At 43.4% G+C, this 22,154-nt stretch overlaps 1 protein-coding gene across 1 annotated transcript in view; it reads left to right on the top strand.

Annotated features, from left to right (window-relative positions):
* CDKL3 (cyclin dependent kinase like 3) overlaps positions 1 to 15,922 on the top strand; it is a 61,816-nt gene extending 45,894 nt beyond the window's left edge. Inside the window, exon 13 of the mRNA XM_074313519.1 lies at positions 15,790 to 15,922. Within this exon, the coding sequence (XP_074169620.1) occupies positions 15,790 to 15,822 (33 nt within the window). The 3' untranslated portion in view covers positions 15,823 to 15,922. The remainder of the gene's footprint in view (positions 1 to 15,789) is intronic.
* Positions 15,923 to 22,154: the final 6,232 nt, after the last annotated feature.

Below are 22,154 nucleotides of genomic sequence, written 5' to 3'. Positions count from 1 at the left end.
AATAATGTTGGGTTTTGTCCCTTTTCTAGACCTGTGTAAAGACCTCCTGTAACATATCTTTCTTCTTAACACCCCACTGGATGATTATGCAGTTACTAAATATTTATTACATCAAGTAAGACATAAGTAATACTTCTTTATTAACTAATAATTCATGCTACGCAAATAGTAATTTCTGTCATCTCACTATCCATGTTCGTCCTTGAAACTGAAGAAGGGTGTGGGATGAGACAAAAGAGTGAGGCGATGACCAAATGAGATAGTGTTACATGGAAGTAGATTGTAACCTGTTAATTGCTATGCGAAGGTAGTTTTTATAGGACAAGCAGCCTCATCTCTCACGCATTTAAATTTGTTCTCACTGCACTTACACCTCCTCCCTAGTCCACCTGTCTTCCTTTCAGGCTGTCACCCATCATTTGGGCTCCTGCAACCTGGCATCCTCTGCCAGGTCCGTGGTGCGGTCTTAAAAGGATCCTTATTGTTGGCACACAGTGCTTATGTGACAATTTGATTATCTGAGTCTCTTGGGGGTTTTTTTTGTTTGTTTGTTTTTTTGTAAAAATAAGAATTACTTGAAGTGGGAAAATGAGGCTGCTGATGCTAATGATTAGAAGCATGGGTCTCATGAACGTGAGACTGTTAAGACAAAAAGAGCTCCTTAGGGGTACTAAGAGCAGTGAATCTTTAGCCTCCTCTGGACTCTTCATCACATGCCAGCTGACAGATTCAGCGGTGAAGGAAAAAGAAAAGAATATCTACCAATGCCAGAAATATATTGTCTGATTCTGTGATTAACATGTGAGCTGTAATTATGGATTTTCTAATGTTTTTAGCTTTCTGAGGATGAACTATCCTTAAAACATTGAAGCCCCTTGTTTGACCACACATGTGACTTTTAAATATGTTTCAGAAACACAAAATCACCCATAATTGAATAAAGCTTCCTCTCCCACAGTTACCCACGGGGCTAGAACTCTGGGGGCAGAGTGAGGAAACCATCCGAGTCCTGCCACAGGTCCCAGTGCGCAGCCAGGCAGGCGTAAAGGGCAGGAAGAGAAAGGGGGCGGTCAGCTCTGCCCAGGAGAACAAGCCACTCCTCTTCCATTTGGCAGCCCAGCATGATTATTTCATAAGGAACCATCTTGATGACATGTACCCATGGTCATGGTCCAAATATGCTGTCCAGCTGCATTGTTCCTGCCCTAGTAGGTGTTGTACGTGTTATCTTCTGGTATTTGGGTGAGGCAGGATCCTGAGCAGTCTCACTTGAAGTCTTGTTGGCGCTGAGAACCTGGCACTGACTGAAAGCATCTTTTAGTACAAGAGAAAGTTAGGACTTCAGCAGTTAGGACTGCCAGCGTTCTGCAGCTGAAACCCAATGACAGTCACTGACCTCGTGGTCTTGACCTCTACAGGCAGGGTTAGAGGAGGCAGCATGGATGCAGCCTTCACCCTGCGTTCTGCCCTTGAATTACAAACACAGCAAGAATGCACAGCACAACTACATCATCATCAGGAAAAGGAGACTAATGCGCTGTAGCCTTGTGCCATGTTTTAGATCCAACACTGTATTTATTTTGGCAAAAGCTTTGGGAGCAGAGGAAGTCATAGTTTTATCATATCATTTGAATCTGACAAACATCACCAATACTACTTTTCCTTTGATAGCCCCCTAAACTCAGCCACGTTCAATTGTATTTCACTGTATTCACTCTCAAGAGGTAAATTCTGTTTAGTAGGGGAAATGGTCCCTGGATTAAAATCTAGCTCATACTTGGAGATTCTTCTGTAAAAGAGAATCTCAGAGAAGCAAAACATCATAATAATGATAATGAGCCACAGCTTTATTAACGAACATTGCTGACTTGTTTTTGAGCTGCCAGTGTCTGTTTGCTAACTAGCTTGTGAGCACTTGTATGGCAGAGAACCAAGTTTTATTCATCTTTTATTTCCCATGGCATTTAGTACATGGCGGGCTTCAGTAAAGTGGAACAGAGAAAAGGTGTATCTAAATAATAGTAATACAAGTCAGAAAGTAGTTAGTGCTGAGAAAGAGGTATGAAGATCTGTGGGATCCCCGAGGAGGGAAAGATGTCTTTCAGCTGGAGGAATTGGAAAGGCATCAAGCGGTGTTGTCTCTTGACTGATAGAAGGACCTTACTGGGTTGAAATAAGAGCCATCACACACTGGATGTGTATTATATGCCTGGCGCTGTGCTAAACATTTGACCTGCTTAATCCACCTGAATCCTCTCAGCATCTCCATGAGAAAGGTACTATCATTATCCCCATTTTAGAGCTGAAAAACTTGTGGCTCAGGCTGATTAAGTGATTTTATCAAAGTCACACTGCTGGTAGTTGACAGAGCCAAGATGCGATCCCACGTGACATGCTATACTGTCCCTTATTCTAGGAAGTTATGTCAGTGGTTTAGTGTTTGGGAAAACATGGAGCATGTTCTAAAAACATTTAATAGTTGATGGCTGGAGAATGGAGTATGTGGAGAGTGGAGAGCAGTGGGGAATCAGGTGGTTCCAATAAGTCAGGAGCGGATTTCAGAGAACTTGGGATGCTATACTAAGGCATTGTGGGGGGGGGGGGGGTTTGGAAGGTGATGGAAGCATGACATGCCTATCAGGACTAGATGTGTGCTTTAGGAACACAGCTCAGTGGGAAGGGGCAGGATGAGAGGCATCAAAACCAGTTAGAGGGTGACTGCAGCAGTGGTACAGGAGTGAAAAGGCATGCACAGACACAAGAAAATGTGATTTCCTCCTGTAAGCCTAGTTGGGATTGTTTCATTTTAAGAAAAACAGAAACAAAAACATGTTCAAAAATCGAGACTCACAAAGCTTGTAAATTAGGGAGTAATTATTAGCTTTACAAAATGCGCTCTATTTGAAAGCGTTAAAAATAGGATTAGGTTTAGAGAATTATTTGCAACTAAATTTTGGGGAACTGCATAAACCAACTTATGTTTATGTAACAGTCTTACAGGAACATTTGTCAATCATTACAAAGGAATATAAAGAGTGTGTGTGTGTGTGAGTGTGTGCGTACATGTATAAATGTATAAAAGTATATACATTTTAAGAAAGGAAAAACTGTATTAAAATTGTAATATTCAAAATGTACTGATAACAAAAGATGAATACAAGTCACATTTGACTTCTGCAATTACAAGAGGTGCTCAAAGTGGTTACCATCAGGATCTAGATACTTCTGATTACGGCGAACACTGTTTGGTAGACTTCTGTGGCGAGGGTGTGAACTGTTCCAACGCCACAACAGTAGCAGCAGGACTTGTTGCTGTGCGAGGTCTCTGGATCTTCCCTTGTGCACATCACACACAGCACCATGTGTCTCAAACTTATCACGAATGCGTGCAATTGTTAGGCGTGTTGGAGATTCTGTTACATACTCACGCCACCATTGTCAATATACTTCCACAATGTGCTTGAATTTCAAATACCACCCCAAAATGGTCTTGTGCTCCTCGAACGACAACCGTGCTTCCGCCATTTTCTCTGACTGCCCTGCCTGTCACATGGTGATGCTAGCATTCATTTGATTAACACCATCTTTTGAGCGAACATCATATTACACATTGCTACTGTAATTCAATTCAACTTTGAAAAGTAATACACAGATAACATCTCTTAAAATGTGTACTTTTTTGGGGGGACAGCTGGTATATATCCCTTAAACAATCCTTCCTCCCTTTTTTTACATGAGTCTTCTTTCTCCTCTAACCCTTTTGAATGCCACTGTTATTACATGTCCAATAAATTCCTGAACTATTGCCAAAGAAACAGAAACCGACAGAATTAGGCACTGGACAACTCTCACAGGTCATCACTTCTGCTCATTCTGGATCTACAGGTAATTCCCTCGCCCATGCTGCTCGTTCACATTCCCGAGCTGTGTGTGTAGCTCTCAGGCAACGTGTGACAGGACGCCATGACACTGACTAATTACACGGAGTCTCTACTTGTCCAAAGGGAATCCCTCATGAGGAGGCAGGCTCTCTAAGCTTCCTCTTAGGAGGATTTCATCCCATGACTCCCTATCCAGAAGTGCAGACTAAACAAATAGTAAAAACTAGGCTCACTGTGAGAGCTCGTCACCCACTTTCTGGCATCTTATCAGCAAAGCTAGAGACGTGTCTGTTTAACTGCAGAACCTGTGGGAATGGCAGTATTTCACATCTCCCCACTGGTCAATATTTGTCACTTGCTGCCTAAAACATGATCACCTGGAAATTATGAAATTATTAATTTCAAGTGTGGGAGTGGTTATGCTAAATAGGAGTTTTTATCTTTTAGAGATACATATTATATATTTATAGATGAAATTATATGATGCCCAGTATTTGCTTCGAAATAGCATAGAATGGGGAAGTTGGTGGGGGTGCAGATAAAATAATAATTGCCATGAGGTGGTGATTGTTGAAGCTGGATAATGGGTGTGTGGGGTCATTATACTCTTCACTATACAAATTAGTGAATAATTATTAGCTTTACAGAAGGCCGACTTTTGTATATGTGTCGTGCGGGGAGGCCTGCAGGGTCTCTGGTCCCGCTCCCCACATAACGCAGGATATGGTGAGGCCAAAAAGGAACACCCACGGAGCCATAGGTAGGGGAATCATACCACTACGGTCTCACTGGAGGCTGGGTTCACTGGACGTGCGACCTGCTGTCCGTTTTGTCTGCAACCCACCGACGACTCTCTTTCACTCTCCTCCGCTCTCCTTTGTAGCCGCAGCAGTTATATTGGCGGCTAATTGGCTAACTGGCTACAGCTGACGGCCAATCAGCCACAGCTGACGGCCATCTACTACCCGAGCCAGCACTCCTCCACGTGAGGCCGAGAGCCTGTAAACTACTTTCTGGGGCTCTGCCCCCACACTATGTTTGAAATTATACATAATTTTTAAATGATCAGTCTAGGTAGAGGGCCAGACTAAGCAATATTTAGATTCTAGGTTGAGTATTAGAGTGAAAAAAGGAGAAATACTGATGAGGAATTGTTTCTAGAAAAATGTGCATGCTGTGGGGACAGAGCCCCAGAGAGCAGTTTCCAGGCTCTCGGCCTCACGTGGAAAGGTGCTGGCTCGGGTAGTAGATGGCCGTCAGCTGTGGCTAATTGACCATCAGCTGTAACCAGTGAGCCATTGGCCACTAATATAACTGCCGTGGCTACCTTGGGGAGTCCAGTCGAGGAGAGTCGAGGGAAGTTAGAGACTCGGTCGGTTGGCAGAAAAGCAGACAGCAGGTCGCACATCGTGTGAATCCAGCCGCCAGTGAGACTACAGTGGTGTGACTCCCCTACCTATGGCTCCGTGGGTGTTCCTTTTTGGCCTCACCATATCCTGCGTTCTCGTGTGGGGAGCGGGAGGTGAGACCCCACATGACACCCCACGTGACACATGCCCAGTTATTTCTCTTATTTAACATTTTTTTAAAATTTGTCAATGACAGTTGACATACAATATTATATTTGTTTCAGGTGTACAACGTAGTGGTTAGACATTTATATACCTTCCAAAGTGATCCCCCCGATAAGTCTAGTCCCCATCTGGCACCATACAGAGTTATTACAAATTATTAACTATATTCCCTATGCTGTACTTTACATCACTGTGACTATTTTTATAACTGGCAATTTGTCCTTCTTAATCCCTTCCCCTTTAGTAATATCTCTTTTTATTGCGTAGCACACTATTCAATTCATCACCTGTCTCCTAGCCTACATAACCTATGATTCATTTCCTATGCATTTGCCTGTGCCTTTTATCTGTATTCCTAGAGTTTTTTCACTTCCGGCCTGTCTCTCCCATTAGATAAATAAACTCATCATAGCAGGACTTTTCATGTAACAGCCCCTCACTCCACGGCCTGAGTACTATGATTTCTCAAGACTGATAAAATAAAATGTTAAAGATAAGAGATCAAACACTGTAAGCCAATGTTTTTCACAAGGCTTGCAAAGGGATGGTGATTATCTAAATGTTTTATGTGTCAGAAACATCTGAGTTCAATTCAATCACCAACAGTAATTCTCTCTCAAGCTAGAGGGAATGAATACATCATACTGTGTCTCCCTGTAAAACAGAAATAAGCTAGTCTCAGGGTAGCGGGGAGGGGAAAATGAGGGACATGGAGATGAGGATGGCAGCCATGTTCTCCAGGGACCCAGTGGTTGTTCCAAAATTCATTCCTAAGTAATGGCGACTGTGGGCCAGTCCCAGGTGGGTCTGTGTCTCATTGGTGTGGCTGCAGCACCACGGCATTTCTTCTGAGTAGGTGAAATTGATGCCAGAATTCTGCAGTAGCTGCAGCCCCTTCTCTTTTAGCATAGAGTTCTAGAAAACGCTATTTCTGGGGAAGGTCATAGCATCACTTTAAAGATTATACAAAGGCCCTGAATGTGCAGGGACTAACAGCAGGGCTCATACGGGAAACCTGGTCTCAGGACTGCTGGCCAACTCCGCACGTCCTATACAGAGAGGTACCCTGGAATTTCTTTTGAAAATTTTAGTCTGATCAGAATTAAAGGATAGGTTGAGTGCCCCGTCTAAGAGCAATAATTTCTAGTTAGGCTTTCAAAACAAAGTTTAGGGAGGTGGCTTACCCCTTAAGCAACCTGCTGAGACGACTGAGGGAACCGCTCTGGGGAAGTAGTGACGTCATCAGCCCTTTCTGGCCTCCACACTGAAACTGGAACTACACTCTTGGTTAGGAAATCAAGGAGGAAGTAAGCCGACTCATTATTGCTTAAGGAGCCTGGTATGCGAAGCTAGGGTTCGCTAGCTGTTGGCTGAGGCAACAGAGGGGAACTTTCTCATGCATGTGCTGGGCCTCAGCTGGGAAGAGCTGGGGAGCTGCGGCTTGTGCTCAGAGCTCTAAGGAGCTCGTGGGAACTGCAGTGGTCTCTCTCTCCTCTGTCTGGCGTTGTTCAATTCCTTTGGGACGTTTTCTCTAGGAGAAACCTTTTACAGTAGTTCTGCATGGATAATTGACAAATATGGCTTTGACACAACAGGCAAGATTTATTTGATTATTTGAACGTTTCTTCCAGTAAATGGACTTTAACATTTAAGATTCCCCTTCCCTTGACCCCCTAAAAGTGGTAAAAAAAAATGAAAGTGAACCAGGCCCACGCTCCAGGGAGGGTAGATATAGAGTAAGTAATCTGAGCTCTTGGAATCCTAGGCAGGCTCCAAGCTCTCCTTTTTCCTCTAGGAATAGGTTTTGTTCAGTTATTAAGAATAAAAAAATTCAGCTTCCTAGGGCATCTGGCTACTCTCCTGAAGTGTTACCAGATCTGAAAGGGACCTTGGCCTTTCCTTGTTTGTAAGCAGGCATGGCTTGAGTCTAGACTATTCAGTCTTCTGCTCTGTTCCTCAGAGGTCGCTGGAAGGAGGTGAAATTCCCATCCTCTTGCCCACGGCCTTGTCCAGGCTGTGTTTCCTCTTTTGTCAAAGATTTCATTAGGAGCCAACTCAAATCTCCCTTGTCTTAATTTGGGCCCATTTCTTCTCGATGAGTCATCTGGTGACACAATAACTTCTTGATCATTATTAAGTAGCTGCTCCTCTAAATTTTTTAATGAGCCTTGAGCCTCTTAGAAGAAAGATACTTTCAAATCCAATTTAAAAAATACACAAATAAACAAACTTGGAATCAAGTAGGAGGGAGGGTTGGAAGGGCAACCTGAGAATCCAAATCCTATCTGAAGCCTTGCAGTGAGCTACAGGAGCCAATTCTGGTCTATGTTGTTCTTTTTCTGCGCCCCCCTCCCAACCCAGCTTTATTGAGATACAGTTGACGTATAGCATTGTGTAAGTTTAAGGGGTACGATGTGTTCATTTGATACACTTATATGTTGCAAAATAATTACCTTCTCCATCACGTCACATAATTATCATTTCTTTTTTGTGGTGAGAGCACTTAAAATCAACTCTTGGTCTCCCTTATGCTTAATGATAAAAGACCAGGGGCCTGGGCTAACACAGCAGGAAGAGATGCTGACTCTGGCTTCACACGGAGTAGAAGCCACCCCAGACGTCTTTGAAGGGACCATCGACAAGCCACTGATGTGAGTTAGTGACTCCTAGGATAAAGGGACGGGGGTCTAACCAAGAGACACGTGGGAACAGGCAGTCTCCAGGACTCAGGGGGTGATGTATTTCTGGCACAAGGGCTGGAAGGGCATGAAGCCTTGCTGGAGCCATTTGAGAAGGATAAGTCAGGCCCCACTAGACGATGGACGCCTTGTCCTGGGTGAGGAAGCCAGGCCATTTGTGAACCTCTGGATCCTTCTTGTCATGTGGCAGTCATCTCCAGGTTTTAACTTTTGCTCCTCTTTCTGAATGCCAAGCTTAAGTTACGGTTTTTGTGTCACAGGGCCACTTTGTGGCCAGTTTTCCAGACCCTGATGTTTGTTAATGCACACAGCCGACTTGTACTTTTGTTCCTCTGCATTATGTCAAAGCCCCGCTCCTTGCTTATTTTCAATTGCACACAATAACGGTAGTGACAGTGCTATTCAGTATGGATCACATTGTCGCATGATTGACTGTCAGCCAGGCTTGTAATAAGTACTGAAGTGTAATTCGAAATTCACAAGCACAATCCAGAAATACAGTAATTGTTTGATTGCTAGGATCCGCCTTCCTCTCAGAAATCTGAAAATTCCATTGATTCTTTTCCTGAAAAATCATACGTTAAGCCTCTGCCTCCTTTTAGAAATTCTCGTTGTGATTATCCTCATTTGACAACTGAGAAAACATCAGCAAGAAAATAACAGCTTTCTTTATACCTCAGGTGTTTGATTTACCTCCGCGCACAGTTATCTTAGAGGGTTTAGATGTATCTGAATGGCCACTAAGCATTTCTGATGGACTTGAAGCCTGACCTGTTTAAAGGAGCTGTCCTGGATGATTGAATCTAAGCCTGCTCAGCTGACCTTGAATGAGAACTGTCTCTTCTTATTTGTGTCTGTCACGGGTGCTCACCAAGGGGCAAAGGCAGCATGGCTCAGGGACACATGTCCATCATTTGTGGCCAAGCCCCTCAGAAATGCTGCCCTGTGGACAGGAGGCCAGCCATTTCACCTGTGTGTTGTGACAGCGGCATTAAGGGAAAAGGTGTTTCTCTGTCTCCTCCAAGACAAAGCGAGTGAGTGAAGTGCCTAGGCCCTTGACCTTGGCCTCAGGCAGGCACGTCTGCTCTGCCTACCACCCATGTGTTGTAGCCATGCCTGACTCCCCACTTCCCGTGGACCTCATAACCAAGCAGTGGTGCTCACGCAGACTGTATCAGCCCAAGTATAAAGTGCTCGAGCAATGGGGCACTGCGTGGTCACAAGTATACACATATCCTATGATGAGATTTCTGTGGTCAGTGGATACCCTTCCGTGTACCAACCAGGTGTGATGTTGCAGACAGTGGAAACCCAGTGGAAGTGAGAATGGGGGAAGGTTTGCTGGCCGGGCCACTTCTTACAGTTGCAGATTGTTCCCTGAGCAAGACTCCAACTGAGAGGGTGAGGAGGGGCTGGAACCCAGCCTGAGATCCCCCTTGTCAAGCCTTGTGCTTTACTGTGGGGCTGTATCCTCCAGGAGGAAGGAGGTGCCTTTTCTAAGGTACATAAAGACACCATATGGACGAGAAGTTGTCTAAAGAGACTGCCACATGGGTCCCAAATGGGGTGCACATGAGGCTGCTCATGGCAGCACTGTTCTGGGTGGTGGGAAGCTGGGGGCACTGAATGCCCATTCCTGGGAGTGGCGAGGCCAAATGTGGTGGCTCCCAGGGTGGGGCCTCTGCAGCAGTCAAGGATTGGGGATCAGATGTGCATATAGTAAGGTGGATAGGTCTTTAAAAAGTGTGGAGTGGGGGCAGCCAGATGGCTCAGTTGGTTAGAGAGTGAGCTCTGAACAACAGGGTTGCGGGTTCTGTTACCACGTGGGCCAGCGAGCTGCACCCTCCACAACTACATTGAAGACAACGAGCTGCCTGCCGCTGAGCTTCCGAAGAAGTGGCTGGATGGTTCAGTTGTTTAGAGTGCGAGCTCTCAACAACAAGGTTGCTGGTTCAATTCCCACATGGGATAGTGGGCTGCGCCCCCTGCAACTAAAGATTGAAAACTGGCGACTGGACTTGGAGCTGAGCTGTGCCTTCCACAACTAGATTGAAGGACAACGACTTGGAGCTGATGGCCCTAGGAGAAACACACTGTTCCCCAATAAAAAAGTTAAAAAAAATAGGGTGGAGTGGAAAGAGTGACACAGAATGAGATCTATAACACAGTGCTATTGATGTAAATGAAAATACATGCAAATGAGACAACAGCACACATTCCACGTGAACACATACAAGCCAAAAAGTGTAATTAAATAGAATGGTTGTTTCTGCAGGGATGGGGGGAATAGGAGTGAGACTAGGAGGAAATACATGCACACATACTTAAAACTAAAGAACTGTCTTGCATGGACCAGTTATGGTATAATGTGCCATGAACTGAAAAGTGTGATTAACTCTAAGTTAAAAATCAAGTGCCCTGGGCCTTGCCACGTGAGGCTTTCCTCAACCCAACTGTTGACCACTAGCATGGCTTGATCAGCATGAGCACAGCTTTTTAATCTCATTTACTGAGATTTATATCTGGACATGTATGAGCTGCCTTATAACATGCTGGCTCGTATCAAACTCAGGGATGTCTGATGCTGCCCTGGTCCTTAAAATCCTTGGAAATGACCTTGCCTTATCTATATAATTTTATTTTCCTGATAGCCGTAAACATAAAGAAATGAAAGCATTTATTTCCGTAGGGATTTATTCAAATTCTAAAAGTTATGATAATGAAGAACAGGGACTGCAAAGAAGAAAAGAAAACTCTTAATTCTGTTTGGACTGGTTTCATATAACTCCTGTATCCAGCCAAGGCTGGCAGTAGGTGGGTCAGACTAGGCCTTCGGTCACTGGGACACAGTGTCTTGGCTTCTTCAAAGATAGGTCTAGAACATTCTAGACCAATGCAATAAAAAAGTACCTGATGCTAAAAGCTTGCACCATTTAAAAATATATTTGAGTAAACCCAGCACCATGTTTGAGATATTTCTTGGCCAACATTCTGTGTGCAGCTTAAACCAAAGAAGACCTAATATTCTCCAAAGTAGCATCAATAGGTACCCAATAAGTGTAAGTCAGATTGAATGACCTTTTACCATCCAGTCAGAACACCTCTTCCCCATATGGTGTCTTATGTGTATTAGAGAAGGTGCCTCTTCCTGGCAGTGCAGCCAGGCACAGGTGTGGCAGGTAGAGCTGGGTTTCAGCCCTCCTTACCTCTGGGTTGTTCAGGGCACAACTACACAACTGTAGGACATGACCCTGCAGACAAATAAACTTCCCCCTTTCTCTGTTCCGTTAGGTTTCCATTGTTTGCAATCTCTTTCCCGGTTGGTGTAGGAAAGGCAAGCTTGATTCTCCAATCACCAAGTGGAGCAACACTACCTCCCGTCCCACATGCTCTTCTGGAACCTTGCCCCTGCCCCTGTAAAGGTGGAGTCTGATTCCATTCTCCTTGAGTCTATGTGAGCTTGTGACTTGCTTGCAACCCACAGAATACGTCCAAAAGGACACTGTGATTTCTGAGGTTAGATCAGAAAAAGTGATATGACATTCACCTTGCTGGCTGGAATGCTCACCCTTGGATCCTTCAGCTGCCATGTCAGAAACCTGACTACCCTGAGACTGCCATGCTGTGAGGAAGCCGTGTCCCACACGGAGAGGCCATGGGTAGGTGCCCTGCTCAGCAGTCCTCATTTTGGAGTACCCCAGACTCAGACATCAGACATGTGAGTCAACAAGCCCTCGATGCTTCTGGCTCTCAGGTGTGAAGTCATCACCAGACTCTGACTCTGCCTAGCTGAGGCCCCAGACGGCTTGGAGCAAAGAGAAGTCGTTTCTTCACTGTGCCCTTTCTGAATTCCTGACACACAGAATACATGAGCACAGCAAACTGTGGTTGTTGTATGCTACTAAGTTTGGGGTGGTTTGTTACACAGCACTAGTCACTAGAAGATTCATGATCTTTAACATCAAAATATAGAGCAATAAAAAAAAGAGGGGAAACTGTTATAAATTAAAAAAATTTTTAATTATAAACTAAAAGAGACAGAAGAGAGAAATCAAAAAATACAAATGACATTGTTTGGCTTCTGATTAGAATAAACCATTACAGAAAGACAGGAAAATCAGCTCAATTTAACTTCTGACTGGCTACTAGATGATATTAAGGAATTATTGTTCATTTTTAATATGTGATACAGTGGTTATTGGAAAAAAGAGTCCTTATTTCTTACAAACACATACAGAAGTATTTAAATATGGAAATATCTGCGATTTCCTTTTAATTGGTTTTAATATGGAGATGCGGGAGGGGTGGGGTGCCAATAAAACAAGATGCCCACATGTTGAGAATTGTTAAAACCAGACGACCAGTACATGGAGGTTTATTATATCATGTCTCTACTTTTGTGCATGTTTGAAACCCCCCATCAGAAAAAGTTTGAAACAAGAGAGAGTGGGGGAACTTCTTGTCCTCTGTCCCAGTCTTCCAGGCCATGCTTATGTGTTTACACGTGCCAATAGTTTAAATATATCGCTCCTCTTATAAACATGGCTGCTATATGTACTTCTGGAGTCTTCTTGAGACCCAGGTCCCTATGTTATTCTGGGGATTTCTGGCAGAGAAATGGACTAGCAGAAGAAAGTATATTCTTGGGCAAGTGTTTTAGGCACTCCTCAAATCAGTTTAATGTTTGGCGGCTAGAATTCCCCTTGAAGACACACTCCCCTCACAATCCCTCGTCTGGCACTACGGTATACTGAGTGGCATCCATGAAGTCCTGGAGAATTGATTTGAGTTAAGAAGCCTGGTTGTTCAGATTAATTCATCAGCTTACCCTGAAGATTAGGTAGTGTTCAATTCTGAACCTTGCAATGTATCTGTCAGCAGAAAGACAGGTGAATAGGCTGCTTGTTGCTAGGCAGACGACGTCTTTTGGAAGGTTCTTCTGTTTGCCTGTGGATTCTCTCCCTTGAAGAAAAACTGTTAACTCGTGCTGCAGCCTGCTGCTCTCTGCTCGGTTTTGGCTACGTCACTAAGCCCAAAATAGAAAGTTCTTTTACTGCAGAGCCAGGAAAGAGGTTTAAATTTATCAATTCAAATAACAAAGGGTAGCATTATCCCGGCTATTCTCCGGTGGGGGTTTGGGGAGAGAGAATGCCTGCTTCATCAAGGAGTGATCTGACACTGGCAGGAGCTGGAACCAGGAGACAAGCTCCAACTGTGGTGAGTTGGGCTTGTTTCCCATCCTGGCCCCCCTCACTCCCTCCTTCCAACTGTGTCACCTCTTTTAGGACATGGGAACGCGACTGAGCCACTGGGGAAATTGCACCGAAGTTATCAGACTGGGAACAATTCTCTAAGCCACGTCCCTTCTCTCTCAGCTTTTAGAGGAGTCAGTATCTTCCCACAAAGTTAAACAGCAGGGGGATATTATGTTTTGCTATCAAATGGTCAAACATTTTCAATGATCCTCAGAGTTGGAAAGGGTTTGGGGAAATTGGCATTCTCACGTGTTCCTGAAGGAGGGTAGACTGATGCAGCTGTCTGGAGAACAACCTGACATCCTGGATCCATGGTGTACCAGATGTGGGTCTAGAGGAACTCTCCTCTATGGCTGCTGGGACTATAAACTGATTCCCTAGACAAACTCTTGTACAACAGGGGACATTTACAGGAATGTCCATAGCAGCAGTGTGAACAAACGCTAAAGCTTAGAAACAATGCATTTGCCCATCAGGGGGAGCGTGGATGATAAACCATAGTACATTTATGCACTAGGGTGTTTTACATCAGTCAGAATGAACTACAGTAAAATGCAATTATATGGATGAATTTTATAACAAAGTAACAGTAAGTGAAAAAAGGTCCTGAAATATTACAAGATATCTTTTTTTTATAAAGCTAAGGACAATTTTTAAAAATTACTCTTTAGAGATATCTACAGATAGAGTAATAACTTATATTTAAAAAAAAGCAAGGAAATGAACATACGATTCAGGATGGTTCCCATGGGTGGGGAGCACGGGGAGATGGAGTGGAAGACCTAATGGTTAAATATCGGTTATTGTTGAGGTCCTAGCCTTTGTTTTGGGTTGTGAATTCACAGGTACTGATTACATTATCAAAATTAATGAATTTACCACCCAAATTAATAACATCAGGTCATCAAATACCAATTATGTGTCATGAACCAAGGATTATGGTTAATCCAATTCTGTGTACCTGACATTTAAAAAACAAAACAAAGCAAAACAAAACGCCTTTGACACCATCATTCCACTTTTAAGCATTTAGCTTAAGGAATAAACGGGGATGCCCACACAAATCTACGAACAAGGACACTTATCGTCGCATAAATGTAAAAAGAGGACACAATCTGAGTTCCAAGCTAAGGGAGTGGTTACATAAATTGGGTTTCATCAATATGCTTGAAAACTCGGTAGTCTTCTAAAAGTACTATTTTCTAAAAGTTTTTATGTGGGAAAATACTCATATCAGTTGAATAAAACAGGTTACAGAACAGACATACACAATATGAACCCAGTCTTTAAGTTCCCATGAGTCTCGTATATGCGTGCGCGTGCACACACACACACACACACACACACACACACACACACGCTGGGAAGACTATACATCAAAATAGTCTCATCCCTGGATGTTGTGATTGTTTCTTCCTTAAACTTGTCAGTGGCTCACAAATATTCTACAGTGATCATTAATTCTTTTACAACCAGAAATAATTTTATTATAAAAATAGATGTCAATAATTAGTAAATGGAGTACTTGTTATGTACTAAGTGTTTTACATGGGTTAATTTATTTAAAGTTTATAGCCCCGTGCAGATTATACTATTATAATCCCCACCTTACAGATGAAGGTACTGGGGTTTAGGGGGCTAAATAAATTGCATGAGGACACAGAGGCCATAAGAAGTGGTGCCTTGAATCGGGCTTCTAGGGGGCTCTTCAAAGGGTGGCCCCGATTGTAGGATCTTGGACTCCCTGGTGTGGGATGGCTCCATCAGAGAGAATGATCTCCCTGAGAATAGTCCTGGGAACTAAATAACCTGATGTGGAACCTGCAATCCACAGAGAAAGAGGCCCCTGAGCGGTGTCTGAGCTCAGCCCCTGAGGGTTTCTGACGAGCCCTTGTGGGAAAGGAGACCCCAGTGATAGGAGAATTGATTGGAGAGCAGAGATGTTTTACTCCTGGCTCCGGCCAGTTCTGACTCCCACCAACCACTATAGCATTGGCGTCCAGCACTCGCTTGGAGAGGAGGGGGGCGCTCTGGGTGCATCTAGGGTTGGGACAGAGCCAGGAACTTAGCTGCGGTCTCTTCTCATCACTCATGCTTTAAATATAAGCTCTGATGTGAGCAAGGCGCCTGAGATAAAATGCCTTTCTCAAGCTAAGCAGGCAGGATCTGGTGTCCAATTTGGACAAGACAGTGGAAAATAGACTCAGGGGGAAAAAATCCCTTGGCCTCAACACCAACACACGGGAGTTGAAGAATTTGACACCTTGACATTGTAGAATAAACAAATGTAGGCATGGTTTCCTATGTCTTCTTCAAAACATCTAGAATAGATATAATTTAAGAGAGAATGATTTTTAACAATTAGTTCTTCTCTTCTCAGCTGAAGAATTCTGGATTATCTTTCAAGATGTAGCGCAAGCATCAGATTCTGTGGAAATACTTCCCAGGCTGCCCCAAGCAACAAGGCATTTCCTCTTCTGTACATGTTTAATAAATGATTTGTTTACCTGTCAGATTGTCTGCCTTCCCCTGCTGGAGCATAAGTTCTGTGGACCGTGTTTATGCACCTTTGGGTTTTCCCTGCTTTCCCATCACCTCCCCACCCCCTCATGTATCCCTATGCCTGCCATGTGGTCAGTGCTAATTAAATGTGGTTGTTGGAACAGAAAGCTACAGAGGTTTGGAGTGTGATGTTCTAGAATTCCCGAGCTGGGAATTCAACCCCTTTTTGCATCTCTGATACTGGAGAGAATCTAATGAAAGCTAAGAGCCTTTCCCCAGAAAGAAAAAAGCACATGCATAAAAATAATTCCATATTGTATAGCAGTAAACACACACACACCAGCACACACACAGATGAGTGCATCTAAAACGGGAAATCTGAATAAGAAAGGTGGGTTATATCACGATCAATATCCCTGTTTTGATATTGTGTTGCAGTGTTGCAAGATATTACCATTGGGAATCTGACATTTCTCTGTATTATTTCTTACACTGCATGTGAATCTGAAATTATCTCAATGAAAATGTCAATTGAAAAAAAACCAAAATTCCTATACATTATCCTTTGGGACTTGATGGATCCCCTGAATCTATCCATGAATCCTAATTTGAGAATTCCCAGATAGTGTCCATTCTTTACATTGTTGGAGGGGAGACTGAGGGGAAAAGATGTGCTCAGAGTCATACAGATTGTCTGTGGCAGAAGTGGGGAGAAGCCCAACTGTCTTTTCCTTACACTACACCTGGTTCCTGGGAGTGAAGAGAGTGCTACTCACATTGTGGTGTTTACTTGACTTACAGGCAAGACAAACCAATCAGGGTAACTGATATTCTCTAATGTGGGGAGAGAGTAGGGCAATTCGTTTTCAGAATTGTTTGTTCTTTGTTTCTTCTCACTGCTTCCTGGGCTGCCTGTGCTCAGCCTATGAATTGGGAAGGATCTCATTCCTAGGAAAGGTGGTTGGGGAAGGTGTAGCTCATGGACCAGCAGCAGCCTTTTTTATTCTGATGCCAAAAGAGGAGCCAAATTGTGCCGGTTGGTTATCCCAGCAGGCTGGACAAATGGAGGAAGGAGTAGGAGAGAAAGAAAGACAAGAAAAAGAAAGAGGGTATATCAGGAGAGAAGGGAACAGAAGGGCATGGTACAAGAAGACAGTGGAGATGGGGATAGGATGGAGTAGGATTGATGGGGTGGGTTTAGGCCACTCACTAAGCTGCAACCTGCTCTATCCTTGGAAACTGCTAAGCATTGAAAGTGCCAGATGGTCCAATGATTAGGATGGTCCTTCCATGAAAATCACTTGCGTTCTGCTGCTAAAGGCTGTCCAGTAGTTAAAGAATTTGGGCACTGAACCTAGACTGTCTAAGTTTGAACCCCAGCAACTCTACTTACTCGTTATTTTTACCTAGTACAAGTTCCTTAGTCCCTTTATGCCTCAGTTTCGCCATCTGTAAAATGAGGAAAATGATAGTAGCTGCCTCATAAGTCGGGAGGAATGAATGGTATAACACATGTAAAGCACTTAGAAGACTATCTGACATACAGTAAGTGCTTAACAAATGCTGACCTTATAATAGTTACTACCTGACAAAGGCTTATTTCCTCTTTCTTATTTCTCCAAAGATGAAGACATTTGATTAGCATCCTTCCTCTAAGAACCAATTATCAACCTGTAAGCACTAAACTACCCATCAGTTTTCTCTTTTCTGCATACACTGTCTGTTCCTTTTTTTTTTTTTTTTTTTTTTTTTTGTGGACCGAACTCCCTCACCATCCACCACAATCAGAATTTAAAGATGAGCACACAAGTACCTGGGAGTCAAGGGGACTTCTCTGTCTGGTGTTCCCCCTGTAACAGTTCCCCCTGTCTGGTGTTCCCCCTGTAACAGCTTAGGAAACAAATACTCGTGAGAGGGGAGAGTTTGTTCTCCGCCCACCGTTAGGAGAGCAGTACGGCCCTATCCTTCTATCTTTGCAAGTGAATTTCAAAGCACTGCTTAGATGCCTCCATACTTGCAAATTCACTTGCTTTGGGGAATCTGATTTCTAAATCTTGCCTGGAGTCAAGCTAGAGCACTGGTGAACTGGATAATTTAGAAAACAAAGAACAAAATGTAAACAGATGTTCCCTCTGGCTCCCTGTAAAAGACCCCTCCCCCACAGTGTTTCTGGGGGGTCTTTTGGGAACGCTTCACGGGCTCACCAACAAGTCCTCCACTCACACCTCTCTGCTCTGACAGGTACCAGGTCTCTGTGCTGTTTCTCCAGACCCTGGGGGATTCCTGCTAGTCTTCTAGGCACTCCCTATCCAGACAGACCTGGAGTCATCAAAGACGACTTCAAAATGTGTGAGGCTTGAACTGATCTTGAGTGACGAGGAGGGTTCACATAGATACAAGGGACTCTCTGGAGAGCAGGGACATGCTGAGCAAAGAAGTGAAAGTAAGAATGGAATGGATGAGTGTAGCATCGGTCTGGGAGAAGTGGGGGAGGGCAGCTGAGCTGAGGGGAAGAGCTTTCAGTGAGAGGGAAGGCAGAAGAATAGGCTCTATTGACATGCTTTGTGAGGAGGCCATGTGAGAAGGCCACAGGAGAGGTGAAACTTCTTTTCACAAGAAAGTGGGGCCCTTGCGTAATATTCCAGAATGTAGTGGAACACTGAACAGAACTGTTGGCTGCATGTGCTTTGGGCCTGTGATTCCCCTAAGAGGTACTTGGTCACATTTACTCAGATATTCTGAAGATTTTCTTTTCACGATTATAAAAGCACTATGTTTTCATTACAGATGAATCAAGTAACTAAAAAGAAAATAAAAAACCAATCTCACTTGCCAGAAGCAACTGACGTTAATACCTCTCATAAACATATATTTATAATACATATTTGATAAAATTAGGATTATAGCACACATGCTGTTTGACAAGGGACTTTTGTTCACTTAATAATATACTGTGAATAATATTGTCACTAAATATACTTCTATGATAAGATTTTGGATAGGTGCAAAGTTGGTGACAGTATTTTTAAGGTTTACCTAGCCTTCTGGAATGATGAACTTTGCCTTCCATTCCAGAGAGGTTGTTTTTTTTTTTCCTGTAGTAGAGAAAAATATTTCCTCTGTAACTGAAAATGGTATCTGGACGTCAAGGACATTAGCAGGGGACATGGTCATTTCTCTTTTTCTTTAAACTGCAGTCGCTAGGGGAAAGGGCTGTAGTATATCTACGGCAAAGATCCTGGCCACAAAATTTTGGCCACATTCATAAAGTTCTCATTCCAGGTGAAAGGGCAATAAAGTTGAATTTTTCTGAAAATCCCAACGGAGAGCAACAGGGATAGATATCAATGAGTTGCAAGCACCATCGCGTATCCCGAGTGCAGAAATCTTCTGGTAGTTAAGCAGGTCTAGTTGGCCAGATTAGGGCAGGTTTCTCATGGGCTTGACTGCTCAGGTCTTTATTTTGGGACGTCTGAGGCATAGAAGGCCTTGATTCGAAGAGCATGTTATCAGACATGGCACCCTTTCAGATATAGATTCTGAGCTGACAGGCGCATAAAACCAATGAGCTGTATTAATTCTTGCATTTATTCCTCAGTGATTTTCTCTCTATGCAATAAGCCTTCTAAATGTTTGCTCGATGGCAAGGGAAGAGAGGGGTTTTCTTTTTTATCTATCTCTACTTCTCTTTGCTTGAATTTCCTCCCTCATTTCTACTTCACCCAATGGCTTTGTGTCTATGTGATGTTTCTGACACTGTTAATTTCTGTTTTCAAAAACCGCTACGTATTTCATGGCAGGCATCAAGGGGCTCTAACTGGCATTAGAGGGTATTTAGAATCAGAGACCACTTAGAAATAATAATAATGCCTAATACCTACTGGACATTTATTATATACCACATGGTGTTTTACATTTATAACTTCATTGAATTCTCAGAAGAATCCTATTATTTGGCTGTTACAATTATCCCCACTTTATAGATGAGAAAACTGAGACTCAGAAAAGTTAGGTAACTTGCCAAACTTCACACACTGAGGCAGTTGCAGAACCAGAATTCAAACCAGGTCGATCTGATTCCAGAGCGGCTTCTTACCTACACAGCTCTCCCTTCTGTCTCAGTAAGTTTAGAATTCAGGGAACTGGAAGGAACAAAATAAACCTAACAGAAGACCAAGAGAATGGCTGATAAGATACATCGCATTCCTTCTTCATGTTTAATGTTAATTTTAATCTGTTGGCTTAGAGCGCGTATTATAAAGTTATTTGCTCAAGGTTATCTTCTTCCCACCCCACCCCATCAGATGATTTTTATTTAGAGCTATGTTTGAACATCATAGGCAATAGTCGACTCGCTGTATACTGAACTTGCCATCTAAGCAAAGACTCTTAAAGCATATTTGCTTTATTCACTCTCTGGTTTTTGCCAAGAAATTAAAAGGAAATTTTTTGTTTTGTTTAACTTTTTGTTCCAAGTATTCCTCAGCTCTAGAATTGAGACAGTCAGGTCCAATTAGTCAAGACCAGACTAATCACACTGAATTTTCAGCTCCATTAGCTCTTTTGAGTTCTACAGGATCAGAAAACATTCTAGATTTCTTCTAAAGGAAAAGGCATTCTGATTTAGTTCTATATTGTTTATAATCATGTATGCTTTACTTCACTGCTTGAATGCTAGTAAGAGCTTCCTAGAATTCATTGCTTAAGAAGTCACGGCATCTAATTATTTGGCAGGATGTTTTAAGTATATATAATTATGTCTTCTCTCCATTTTGTGATGGTAGTAAACCAAGTAATCTGCATCAGGAGAAAATAAATAATACCTACATTAATGCTAGCAACAAGGAGCTCACAGCACCTTGGAAAAACCCACTCATTATAATCTTAGCACATAGAGGGTGCTCAATAGTTTTTAATATACCAAAGTCACATCACCTCCACCTTTGTAGATAAAAGAACTCAGGTAAAGGAAATCATATTGACCCTATTCCATATTTCAATCCTTGTGTGAGCGAGGCTGAGATCTTGCACTTGAGAATATGAAGTTATTTAGGGACAGTAACTACAAAACATGGCCAGATTTTCAGCTAACAGAACACTTCCTAGTCTAGTAAATTAACTGTATTATAAGCCTTTGGAGAGTAGATCTAAGGTCCTTTCTTGGGTATACATACTCCTGGGAGGTACACAGGGAAAGCAGAATTGCAATTTGCAGCCTGGGAGGGCTAAGCCAGTCAGCCTGGCCAGGCAGGTCATCTTTGATGATGGAAAATTTTCAGTCCCTCCATTAGTTGGTCTGGGCCTCCAGGGCCTTCTCCTTCAGAGCTGCAGTGAGCCCTCTCCTCCAGTACATCACTGAGCACTTGGGTGGAACAGAGTCCACTGCTGTTGGGGATAGGGTCTGGAAGACAGGACACCAGGGTCAACGCTTGCCTTACGCTTTAAGGTTAAATGCCCTTTGCAAAACTTCTGTCAGATTCTGTGGACATCATAATCTCTCTTCTGTCTATCTATCTGCAGACCATTTTAAGAGTACTGTTGGGAGAATACAAGTTCCACCAGGGCAGGGACTCCTCTCTTTAGAGGAGGCATATAGCTAGCCCTTTACAGCGCCAAAGACAGAGGGTGCCAAAAAAATGCATACACATTTTAAGAAAGAAAAAAAATGTACTAAAGTTATAATACTCAATATATACCAATAACAAAAGATGAATACAAGTCATGAATACACTTTTTTAGCACCCCTGGTATTTCTGTGAGTGCAGGAACAATGGAATGTGAAAACATATGGCAAACCTCAAGGAGAGTCATAGCCAGACCAAAGTCGGATCTCAAGGTATCCAAGTGTACTTTAAAGCACAGATCGCAGCTGTTTCTAACACCACCGCTCGCACTCAGGACCTATGCGTTTATCTCCTTATGGCCTTCCTCTAGAAAGCAGACTAGGGCGGGCAGGGGTCTGTGCGTGTGTGTGTGTGTCTAGGGACGGGGAGCGTGTCTCTCATTCCCAGGAGAAACAGGACTCGGAGGAGGGCGCACACCTGTGGCGGAAGGCGACAGCGGGCGAGGCTGCAAAGGGCGTGTGGAAGCTAGGTGAGGTCCAAGGTCGCGAGAGAAGCCCAAGCCTCGGCCCTGCCATCGCGCCCGACGAGACACCTAGGTCCGAGACAGGTGTGAGCCGCGGGAGTCAGATGCACGTGCGGCACTCCCCCCGGGAGGTACACCCTCCTCCGCCTACTAGTG

The sequence above is a fragment of the Rhinolophus sinicus genome, linkage group LG10 (genome assembly GCF_036562045.2).
Source record: "Rhinolophus sinicus isolate RSC01 linkage group LG10, ASM3656204v1, whole genome shotgun sequence".
NCBI lineage: Eukaryota > Metazoa > Chordata > Mammalia > Chiroptera > Rhinolophidae > Rhinolophus > Rhinolophus sinicus.
The sequence above is the reverse complement of the archived record's forward strand: the minus strand, read 5'-3'. Positions and strand labels throughout refer to the sequence as shown.